Here is a 12,024-nt window from a genome sequence, read left to right as displayed (position 1 = left end):
CGCGTCACAGCAGGGGTCTAGCCAGCGTCCGTTTTTCCGTCAATTGACGGAAATTTGCTGCGTCTGACGGAAAAATTTTAAAACCAATCCGTCAACCTTGACGGACAAAAATCCTTGGTGGAAGCTACAGGCGGCTTGGGGACGCCGTCCACGGCCGTAAAAGCCACACACTGTTTGTTTTGCTATTGTTATGATTGTTGACAATGTGTGTCGGCGCCCTTTCGCATACGATAATCTCATTAAAACCCGTTTTTCAAGGTCTCAGTTCAGTCCTTCTAATTAATTTTCGCGGTTTTCGCGACGATTGTAATTGGCTGACGGAAAAAATTTCGAGCTGGCTAAAGCCCTGCGTCACAGGTATGCACATGTACCTTTGTGCACCCAAATTTGAGTTGTGCACCCAATTCTTGACACCAGTGCACCTTGACATTTTTGTAGGCTATATAGTAGAGGTACTTGTATTCTAATTTACCAAATACAAGAATCAGAAAAAAGCAATAAATCGATTGTTGTATTTAGTTTGGTAGCTAGAATTTAAGTTTTTAAGAGAAGCAGTAAGATTAGAAATGATGTTTTGCTGACATTCTACTTTATCATATGTTGATCATGCATTTCAAGCCCTGATGTAGCTGAAAGTACTCAAAATAAGATAATCAAAAAGACATCAGTCCAATAGTAGACTTCTAGGACCTTTATTGGTGAACTTCAGGGTTACTGACATATATTATAGTTCAGAATACCTTATTGATCTAGTTAATGAATATTTCAAGAATTGTTTTTACAAGTACTGATCCAATCGTACACTACATCTGGTTCATGACAGGCAGCAAAACTGTTCAAATGTAGACATCTGAGCGACCATCAGGAGTCTTTCACCTAAACACTGTACAATATTCTCCGTTAGTATGGTGGTGTCAATGTCAGTTGTCTACTTTCTACAAACTGCTCTTCCAAATGATGAGTTTAAACATGGCAATTTTTACCAACATCAGTGAGAACTCTGCATGGAGATTATTATCTAAAATCACAAAAATATTTTGGCCTGAAAAGAAAAACATCTGGGCTACAATACATTTTCTTGCAAGAAAAAAATCTACTGAACAATGAGTGTCTCCCTTTGGGAGTAACAGCAGACCCTACCTCTACATGCATTGCTGACAACAACAGCACAACATTTCATATACTGTACATTAAAAAAAAAAACTCGTGCCCCCCCCCCCCCCCCCCAGCCCTTGTTACACATGTATGGCTCAATTAAAAGCAATTCTTCCAAATTAATCCCAAGATGCCAAACTCCGAGACCCAAGCAGCAAGAACTGGTGTAATGTTGTATAGAGAGGCTGCATGTGGACAAGTATTAAAAAAAGAGCCCTTGGAGATGAAAATTACTGCTTCAGACCTAATCCAAATGAAGACTGAGGAAAATACGATCCCAAACCTGAAACACAGAACGAAACCCAACAGAAGCCAAGACCCAGCAGAAGACAAACCAATAGATTCTATTCTTGACTACACGGCAAGAATCCAACAGCAGACTTGCCCCTACAAAGGCCATGACTCTGGCTAGGAAGTTGATGGTATAAGAATTAAAACAATGTTGTCTGCAATGACCAACAGTTAAAAAGGACTGACTATTGACTGCAAGTAAACTCCAACAGGACCACAGTTCATGAGCATGCGGCATACACAGAAATACTTATTCCTGAGCTGACACCCTTCGACTCTATCTACACAACATTCTGATCCCCATGCAACCAACCAGTCCCTATTTACTCCACCATTTCCCAGTCCCCCTCCCCTGAGCCCATGGGCCAGTCCTCAGTCTTCTCTTTTTCCTTTTCTGCACCCTCAGGCTCTGTTGCTGCTTCCGTGGCCATGGGTTCCTCTGAAGTGTCAGGTCTCACCACCACTGCTTCCCCCTCTGTGTTCTGCCCTTCCCCCTCAGCCTCAGGCTCTACAGCCTGCCCACTTGTGTCCTGCCCAGCCTCCGCTGCTGTCTCTGAGCTATCCTTCTCTTTCTCTTTCTCCTTCTCCATCTCACCCCCCGACTGGGACCGCTTCCTCTCTGACTCAGGACCGGACCTAGACCGCTTCCGGTCCCTCTCCGAGTCCCTCCGCCTCCCCTTGTCCCTGCCTGACTCCGACTCTCTCCGAGTCCTCCCCTGCTTCTCCTCCTCCTCATCACCCTTACTCTTCCCATCATGCACCTCCTTCTTCCCATCATCCACCTGTTCTTTCCCATCATCCTTCCCACCTGTGTCCATCACCTCCTCTTCCCCGATCTCTATCCCGGTATCCTCGGGCAGGTCGTCCATGTCCTGCACGTTTAGGACCTCCCCCTTCCCCTGCTGACCCCCCTCCCCTGCTTCTGCACCCCCCTCACTTTTACCTGACTCAGCGGTTACCTCCATGACACTGATCTCCTCCTCCAGATCTTTCCTACGCTTATCAAATACCTCTGCAGAAAAAAACACAGAAACAACAATGGATGAATCAATGGTGCTGTAGTCATGCACTTGGTGAGATAAACTGTAGCAATTTTTCTACAAATTAAACTAGACATACATGAAAAGTATTAAAAAATGCATGAAGAAATGCGCCAAAAAGCAGTTACTTAATATGGATATGATTTTGGAAATGGTCAGACGTTTCAAACATCATCTATGTTTTATGTCAGTGACACTGAAGTTTCGTCAGTGACACATTTGAAGAAATAGTGATGTGCACTTCAGACTGCTAATTCATACAGAACTTGCTCTATTCAACAAGCTTCTTGGAGATGACACATATGAATTAAACAGAACAGTCCAATCTGCAGTAACAAAATTATGCATTGAGTCACTGATACCAGGAAAAAATAGAAACAATGAATGAATGGTGCTGTAGTCATGCACATTTTTCTAAAAATCAACCTAGAAGTACATGTAGTCAAAAATGTTTGAAGAAATGGCGATGTGCACTTAAGACAGAAGTTTCTCTATTCAATAAGCTTCTTGGACAAGAAGACAGTTATAAGTGCATTGATTGACAGATACCAGGAAAAACGTTTTCCTTACTTTTTAACCTATCCTGTGACTCCATGAGGAGCTGTAAGGTTTCCTTGCTGTGCTTCTTGGGACACCAGAAGAGGGCAGGACTGGCCTTGACCTGGATGAACTGCATCAGGTGGGCGTTGTGCCGGTCCCACTCCTCCTGCTACAGCGTGGGGGGAAGTGGTGAACAAACTAGTCAGAGGAGACACTTGTAATTGTTGTACAGTTGTACAAATGAAACAAAATGTATGAGGACACTTGTCTATCAATGTCAAACTTAAATTTTGTGCATCATAGATACATGTTGTTCCTTTATCCTTCATTAGATAGGACAAGCAGTGTTTTTACTACAATAGGAAGCAGGCTGAATAGAAATTGAAGCTGTTTGACTGCACTGCGTGGGGGGAGGGAAAATTAAACTAGTCAGAGGAGACATTCGTCTTTCAGAACTGAAGGGACGTAAAATGGGGGACCCATGTTCAAGGAGGTACTTTGATCACAGAAATCAGCCTAAATAAATTGGGTACCTACTGGCTACCTATTTAACTTCACAATAGTGCTATCATCATATACAGTGATGGGAGCAATGGTAGTTTTAAGTTTGTAGTGAAGTAGTCACTGAAAAAAAAGATTACAAAAATGTGAAGAACCATCAAAAACGATCACGAAAATGTCAACAATTACAGTAATACTATTACTCTAACAGTTAATCTTCTATAAGCTATATAAGAAAAGCAGTTCAGAAGGATAGCATGAAGCCAATATGGCTGCTATGAACATGTTATCTTTTATCATGATGATGATGATCTTTTATCATGCTGAACCATCCTTAAGCGGTATAATAAGGGTTATCTGTGATCATGAGTTTGATACTCGCCATGCCCCTGCCCCCATGACGGTGCAGTAACGCCCACTGAGCCTCGCGGCTAAAGGGTGCCAAAAACACCTACGGTATTGGTGCGCCAGTGTGTCAACATCTGCACATTTGCCACTAATACCCGTAAACTTATAAGGTCTATATCACTACAGCAAAGATGGTGAAATGCCCCACCAGCTGTGCCAGTTCCAACTTGTACTCCAGCTTCCTGAGTTCCGCCTGTTTCGCTCGCCGCTCCTTGAACAGCACCTGTCTCTCAGCAGCCGCAGCCTTCTTCTCCTCCTCCACTTTCTCATCCAGCTTCTTGTCTATCTCTGAGCGGCGACGCTCCTGGGACAAGGACAGGGAAGTTAGATGTCAGGGCTCGAAATACCACCTGCATATGCAGGTTAGTGCAGGTAAAATTGGAGCTGTGCAGGTATTTCTGGTGTCTACCTGCACCTAATCTGCACTGGTCCACACACTGGGTTTTATACATAAATGTCCTACTATGTAGGTGTACATCGATTGTTACTAGCTGCATTAACTGTTACCACCTGTAAAGTATGAAAGAAAAAATAGCAATGGTTCCCGAACAATTTCAGTATGATCCATACTTTCTAAATTCAGAGTGGTGCAGGTAAAATTTGTCTGGTGCAGGTAAAATTTGTCTCGTGCAGGTAATTTTCAAGGTTACCTGCACCAGTGCAGGTATGCAGAAGAAAGGATTTTGAGCCCTGGATGTGGTAGTAGTGGGCATTCTTCCTTCCCAAGTGAAGTCAGTTATACACCTCTAGGTAATTAAAATGCACAGTAACATGCTGTGCATTAGTACTAACCCATGAGACTTATTGGGCAATTCAAGACGGTGACCCTTGTTGTTTTTGTCCCGCGCAAAAAGTTTCTTTCTTCGGGCCACCTATTTTGCACCTCAAACTCAGAAAAATGGATTGCATATACATACGCGCTCACAAGAAGGAAGAAGTGTTGTTTGCCCCCATGGTTATTTTTTCTTAGCACTGAATCTTCATTCAGAGTGAAAATTTAAGAGGAAAGTTGAGGAATTTTCCACTCGAGCTCGGTATGTAGCAACATTGTCCTCGTCGCAATATCAGCAGGGCCAGGATGCTGTTTAGGTCCAGACCTGAACCAAAACCTCTGGACCTGAACTGGATTCGAACCTGATCAAGCCGATCCGGTATCCACCCCTACAACCTATGCTCCATGACCAAGCCCCACTGTTAAGAGTATTATGACAGGTCCCCACCTTGTCCTGCTGCTGTTTGGACACCTCCTCTGTGCGGAACCTCTGCAGCGTCCCCATCAGCATCCCAAACATCCGTCTGTTCCTGTTGGTACAACACAGGAAACATGCAGGCTTCAACACACGCAGAAATGTACAATACTGTAAAAGAGTAAATGCATTCAAGTTCACTGGGATTTCATTTCGCAGTAGTGGGAAAAGGGACTTTTTGCGGTGGTTCTAATTTCGCGATAGCACCATGCACTGCAGTCTCTTGTTGCCATGGCAAAATGTCTGCGGTGGTTTTAAGTCCGCAGTAAAGCAGCCACTGAGAAAACCGTGAACATTAAACCTCCGCTAAAGTTTCTGCATTTACAGTACTCTTGATGGGCCTTAGGCCTAGGAAAAAATATTTCCTATTTCAGTAAAAAATTAGGGTTGGCAGGTAGGGACTATCTTTTTTCTTCTAATGGTTTTTAGGCTGGCCAAAACTCTAGTGATACATAATACAATACAGTTGTATGAATTAAACCGAAATGTATGAGGGCACTTGTCTTTCAATGTCAAACTTAAATTTTGTGCATAATTTGTACATGTTGTTCATTTATCCTTCATTAGATAGGACAAGCAGTGTTTTTACTTCAATGGGAAGCAGGCTGAATGAAAATTCTGACTGGAAGCTATGTGACTCCACTGCCCACCCACATAACAGCCTACTCTCACCTCTCAAATAGAAGTACCCCCTGGAATAAAAGTACCCCCCGGACAAATCTTCAAAATCTAATAAAAATACCCCCTGGAATAAAAGTACCCCCCGGAAAAATACCAAATTGACATGTAAACTGTGCCCATGCTACTTCAGTCCAAGAGAAGATGATAAGCAGGTAGGCTCTTTTTATTTATTTATGCCTCAGTACCATATCAGTTAATTGTATAAATAATGAACAGAATAATTCCTATGTTATTGCACATATTTTCTTTATCTGAGTGTCACACCATCAACAAAGATTAAAATAAAAGTAAAGAAAATGAATGAAAATAAAAATTGAAGAAATAAAAAAAGTTTATTTTATAATCATTGTTACAAAATAACATTTTGAAGAAACATTCCAACTTAGAATACCTTATTCACCACTTGTGCTATTTTCAGTGTTGCAGAAACCAAGGAGGTCATAGACAATGCCCCCTATCGAGAAATAACCGTACTGCAGAAAATATGTCAATATCTCGCGCATTACCGCGAGATTCGGCGTGAGTTGATTAATCCAACATGGCCGATGTTTTCGAGCCGATTGAACGCTGTGCTTTGTTTTGGAAGGATTTTTTCGTTGCTGGAACATTAAAACAAGTTGACTACGGGTGAAAAATAGTGGAAAAGTATTGGTAACTTTTTAATTTGTTTGGTTGGTGGTTAATTTCTGTGTTTTGATAGAGAATTTACGGAAGTTAGTGACTGTGTGTGTAGCATGTGACCTCTATGTTTTCGTCTTTGTTCAGTGCAAATTTCAAGATTTTTGGAAGGTTAAAGATGGTCTAAAACGAAAAGGATATATTTTTACAGTCCAGTACCGAATCACTTGTGTTCCGGTATTTTTGGACCTGAACCGAAAATTTTTGCAAGTCCAGAACCGGTCCTGCGTACCGGTACGAATCCCTAGTTATGTTTGGGTCATAGCGCTAGCGGCAGGGAAATCCGCGCTGCCTTGTCCGAAAAATAGTGAATTTGACGCAAAAATACAGCGGAAATATGGGCAGAAAATACCAAACTTTCAATATTTTTGGGGTCCCTGGTTAGTAAAGAAAGCCCCAATTTGAAAAAAAATAAACGTACCGTCTAAAATAAGGACGTACCGGGTGGATTTTGAGGCGAAAAAAATAAACGTACCGGTACGTTTATTTGAGAGGTGAGAGTAGGGTTGGCAGGTTTTTTAGGGTAGGTGGGGAAACAGGAAACATAGCTTTTTTTCCTAGGTCTTACTCTGTCTATCTATCTTAACAAATGGATAATTCACTGACAAATGCTTGCCATTCAAAGAAAAAATGAATGTTAATTTGCAATGCAAGTCAATTATACATTCTTCAGCTTTACTGATAGTGATAGCGATACTTTAGTGACAGTGAAATGATTTTACACAAAGATTTATCACAACAAACCTCTTCTTGCTCTGCTCGTCCTTGTTCAGCTGGTCTATGGAGTCCTTACGGGTCATTTTGGCGGTTGGGGTGGGGATCACTGAGGACGCTAGGGACGGCTGGAACAGGAAAGGAGAAAACATTATCTTGATGATAATCACCCAGCATAAGAGAACAGTTTAAATACTGCTACTGTATGCCAAAAAGTAGTTACTCAAGCAACTGGATATGATTTTGGAAACGGTCAGACGTTTCAGATAGCATCCACTAACTTGTGTCAGTGACACTTAAGTGATCTGGGAGAAACGGGTCTTTTAGTTTTATACCCTAACTATGAATGCCTGGATACAAATTTTGGAACGAGGTACGACAAAGTCAAGCTGAAGACAATTTTGGATTCCAATAGGAAACAAAGCTAAATCAAAGTTGATGCTACTGTACCATTCATTCATTTCTCTTCACTGACACACAAGTCTAACAAGATAAGGCAAGGCATCATCAAGGCAACAGCAAGAACCCATTTAGCCACTTCCACGGAAACAAATCATCCTTTTTTCCTCCACAATCCACCTAACAGGAGGAAGTTCCACGCTCAGAGCTTTTTTCCTAGAACAACATCGCTATGGAATAAGCTTCCACGGACTTGCTTCCCCACAGGGTACAGCCTGAAACTGTTTAAATTAAGGGTAAACAAACATCTCTCTTCACAATTCAGTAATGTAACCCAAAATGCTTGAGTGGCTCCATGAGCCTTGTTTTGCGGTGACCTCTAAGTAAATAAAAAAATAAAAAAACTCACCTTGTGAGGAAGTTCGTCTTCATCATCCTCGTCGTCCCTCCGTCCTCTGCCCCGGCCGCGCCCTCGGTAGGTCACCACCCGCCTGTCCCTGGGATGGAGAAACAAATTAGTTACTACATGAAGTATATATCATAGATGGTGGCCTGGTTTCAACTTCTACCATTAAATGTGGCTTCTGAAAATCATGGATGGTGGCCTGGTTTCAACTTCAAATCTATGACAACAATGATGACACTGATGAAAAACATTTAAGTTCAAGTGGTAACCTTGAACCTTGAACATGGACATCAGCGATGCCATCAAGGGTAACAAGTACTAACAGAACCAATTTTTTCCTGCAGTGTGGTGAAGTAAATATCAACTGAGTAAGCTATTGTTTAAAACAAATATCACGACAGACTGAGACATGGTGCTCACCTAGCGCCCAGTCCGATCTCTCCTCGTCTCTTTACCGCAGGCCCATCACCCCAGTCCTCCGACTCACGCCTGCCAAAAAAATTAGATTAAATGTTTATTTGTAAGAAACTTCATGTACGTAACAGTGTCTGCACATGCTTCTCTATGTTACTTCAACGAAAAGTTGTTATTCTTTCAAGTTTCCAAACACTTATAACTTGAAAGAATGCCAAAAATTCCTACAAGTTACATCATGTACATCGCATGGACACATTTCCGTAGCTTATTACCTGAAACCCGCTCCACGGCCGCGGCCGACTCCAGGACCAGCTCCTCCCAGCGATACTCTCCTTCCCGGGCCGCCCACAGCACCAGGCCTGCGCAGACAAACACTCATTAGATGTTGCAGGTTCAATCATGACAATTTATACTAAATAAATAGTAGTAGAGGGAGCCACCAACTCAAACTACAGGAGCCCCCATATTAGCACAAACGGATACATAGTGACATACAAATGTTCCTTTTCCCCCAAAACCATACTGGAGTGGAACTAACTCCCTGCCTGGCACAGTAGTGACAGCCCAGACAGTTGGGTCATTCCTTGCCAAGCTGAAGGCTTGCCCGCCTTAGCCCAGGACCTCAACTCCTCCCTACTTTGTCCCTGATGGGGTTACCTGGGGGTAGTGAGATGTAGATGCAGTATAACCAGGGGGAAATTATGAAACGTGTCAGTCAAAAGGGACTTCTTCCTGCCTCAAGTGCAAAATTATTGTGACTTGTTCATCATGTACACATTTCCACAAACCTTGAACTTCTATCCCATAGAATCTGTGCCCAAACCAGTCTACGTAAAGATCTGGTAGCCCCAAGTGGTTTCAAAAAGGGACATATTCCATGGCAGAATAAATTTCATTTAAAAAATAATTTGACTTTGCAGCTGGAAGATAACTGATGATGTGAAACATTTCTATATCCACATCTCTCTCTATTATATAAACATATACATAAATGCAAAGCACAAGAATGTAAAAAGAAATCCCCACTCCTCACAAATTATTAATTTATTGAGCTATGCTGCATGTTGTCGATCGCAGGTGAGGTCCCATATACGCCCGCGGAAGGCACGCCCAATTTGGATCTTTCTTGAGCTAAATTGACTCAAAAATGGTTCCAAATCTTACCTGTTATCGCTGGGGTCTCTACCGATCAACTTTTTAATGTTTTCATCAACGCCTTTTAGGTTTTCCTTGGCTTTATTGATTTGATCTTGCAGAGATCTCACTGCCACCGCCATCGTGGACAAAGTCACGCTGCTCGATTGACGCAAGGCATGCAGGGTAATGTAGCATGTACCATACCATATGATATAGGGGGATGTATTGCACTAAATTTAATCATTGATTATGTCATAAGAAAGTTGCAAAGCGTTGTATTTCGCTAAGAACTACCAAATACACTATTAGCAATAAAACTGGTATCAATACAATTGTTTCGATTTTTATAGATTATTATCTCATGTCACCTTTTAGATAACCTCCTATATTTGGTTTAGTATATCCCGCTCTTGTATCGCCCGGTCATGGATCAAAAGCGTCATCTAGCAGCTAAAAATATTATTGCAGAAAAACACCATGTGTTTATATTGTACAAGTTTCTGTACGAGTGTAACGTTAGGTGTATATATGAAAGTTTTTGTGATTGCGTTGTCCATGAAGTTAACACCCTTTTCCTACTGTCACTTGTTACTGTTATATGGCACACTTATCCTCCATGATCATCCGAGTGTCCATCAGTGTACATACAATCGTGCACTTGAGATTTTAACCAAAACTGTTAGGTGGCGCTTTTGATACATGACATGTAGACAAAATGGCGGACGAAGCTCTTTTTGAGTTTCTTCACATGGAAGTTGTTTCTTACCTTTTCAAGACGGCAGATGAGGTAAAGACTCAGCTTTTAAAGCAAACAGATAGCCATGAACGTGCTTTATCATATTAGAATTCATTCTTGAAGATATATTGAGAAGTAGAGCATATTCAATATGTATAATGTGCTGCAAAAATAATGTAGGGGAGGGGCGGCATAAGAAAATTCTGTCAATCTGTGTCTTTTTCGAGGCTGCTTCTTGAATCAAATACGAGTATCCGTTCACAGAGCCACATTGATATTCACATTTTGTCTGCTCCTGTTTTGTTGACAGGAAAAATGCATTCCAATCCTGGAGAACATGGGTTACCGTGTGGGACACAGTCTAGCAGAAAGGTTGGTATGGAAAATCAGAAGAAAATAAAATTAGTCCATAATTTATATTGACTAGGTTCGTTCAAGGAGGTTATATAGCCTCCTTGGTTCGTTTTTCCTACAGTTCGGAATGTGACTTGAGAAATTCAAAAAAAATTCCACACTTCTTGACTGATGAATGATCAAGATCTCTCCTTTCCCATTCTTTGGAATTTTTAAAAAAATCCTCAACATGCTATTAAGTTTGCAGGGATTTAATTTCGCAGTAGCAGGGAAAAGGGAGTGTTTGCGGTGGTCTCGAGCTCGCGGTAGCTGCAGACACTTGAGTCACATACAGACTATTGGAAAACATTTGCGATAGTTTTGAATTTGCAGTGAATCGGCCTCACGATAACTGTGATCATAAAACAACCGATATCAGAACAGTTTGGCACATGGACTCGGACTCTCAGTGGAAGCTACATTTCCTGATTGGCAGGGGGCCCGCAATGTCCATGTGCCGAAATGTCCGACATCACAAACATTTCTGCATCTACAGTAATTTGATGACCTTTCTGCCATGTCCAGATTTACCAAGGACAGCTCTCGCTTCAAGGATGAGCTGGACATCATGAAGTTTATCTGTAAGGATTTCTGGACAAGTGTTTATAAGAAACAGGTGGACAACCTGAGAACCAACCATCAGGTGAGACAACAATAGATGCAGGGCTGTAGCCAGCGTCCGTTTTTCCGTTAATTGACGGAAATTTGCTGCGGGTGACGGAAAAATTTTAAAAGCAATCCGTCAACCTTGACGGACAAAAATCCTTGGTGGAAGCTACAGGCGGCTTGGGGACGCTGTCCACGGCCGTAAAAGCCACACACTGTTTGTTTTGCTATTGTTATCATTGTTGACGAAGTCTGTCGGCGCCCTTTAGCATACGATAATCTCATTAAAAACCCGTTTTTCAAGGTCTCAGTTCAGTCTTTCTAAACTCATGGAAGAGTGTTTTCGCGATTTTCGCGACAATGGGAATTGGCAAACGGAAAAAAATTTCGAGCTGGCTAGAGCCCTGAATAGATGTAACAGGAATACCTGAGTTTGGACTTGATCATGTATGAAGGTGTTCCTGCTGCATAATCTTCAAGCAGATCCTGCGATGGCAGAAGATAGTACTAAACTGGCCAGGGAGTGTAGCCATCCAAGAGCTGTACATTTACCAAACGCACTTCTCTGGCAGCTTTTGCTATCTTATGCTACAGTAGGATCTGCTCGGAGATTACCTGTAGCAGGCCTTCAGCTCTATGTCAAGGCACTGGTCAATATTAGTAAATATTTTCATG

At 41.9% G+C, this 12,024-nt stretch overlaps 2 protein-coding genes across 2 annotated transcripts in view; one reads left to right on the top strand and one right to left on the bottom strand.

The window, feature by feature from the left end:
- Positions 1 to 676: 676 nt before the first annotated feature.
- Positions 677 to 9,798, bottom strand: LOC118422572 (pinin-like). Its single transcript, XM_035830206.1, has 9 exons — positions 9,642 to 9,798; positions 8,750 to 8,836; positions 8,481 to 8,549; positions 8,064 to 8,151; positions 7,286 to 7,383; positions 5,156 to 5,237; positions 4,084 to 4,239; positions 3,057 to 3,195; positions 677 to 2,458 (listed from the first exon to the last, which is right to left on the bottom strand). The coding sequence occupies exons 1-9, from the start codon at positions 9,752 to 9,754 to the stop codon at positions 1,770 to 1,772; spliced, it is 1,521 nt and encodes a 506-aa protein (XP_035686099.1). The 5' UTR covers positions 9,755 to 9,798; the 3' UTR covers positions 677 to 1,769.
- Positions 9,799 to 10,108: 310 nt separating this feature from the next.
- The window catches only part of LOC118422359 (trafficking protein particle complex subunit 6B-like), a 5,175-nt gene continuing 3,259 nt past the window's right edge, over positions 10,109 to 12,024 (top strand). The window contains exons 1-3 of the mRNA XM_035829882.1: positions 10,109 to 10,401; positions 10,661 to 10,722; positions 11,269 to 11,386. Coding sequence (XP_035685775.1) covers positions 10,330 to 10,401; positions 10,661 to 10,722; positions 11,269 to 11,386 — 252 coding nt within the window. The 5' untranslated portion in view covers positions 10,109 to 10,329. The remainder of the gene's footprint in view (positions 10,402 to 10,660; positions 10,723 to 11,268; positions 11,387 to 12,024) is intronic.

The sequence above is a fragment of the Branchiostoma floridae genome, chromosome 1 (genome assembly GCF_000003815.2).
Source record: "Branchiostoma floridae strain S238N-H82 chromosome 1, Bfl_VNyyK, whole genome shotgun sequence".
Taxonomy (NCBI): domain Eukaryota; kingdom Metazoa; phylum Chordata; class Leptocardii; order Amphioxiformes; family Branchiostomatidae; genus Branchiostoma; species Branchiostoma floridae.
The sequence above is the reverse complement of the archived record's forward strand: the minus strand, read 5'-3'. Positions and strand labels throughout refer to the sequence as shown.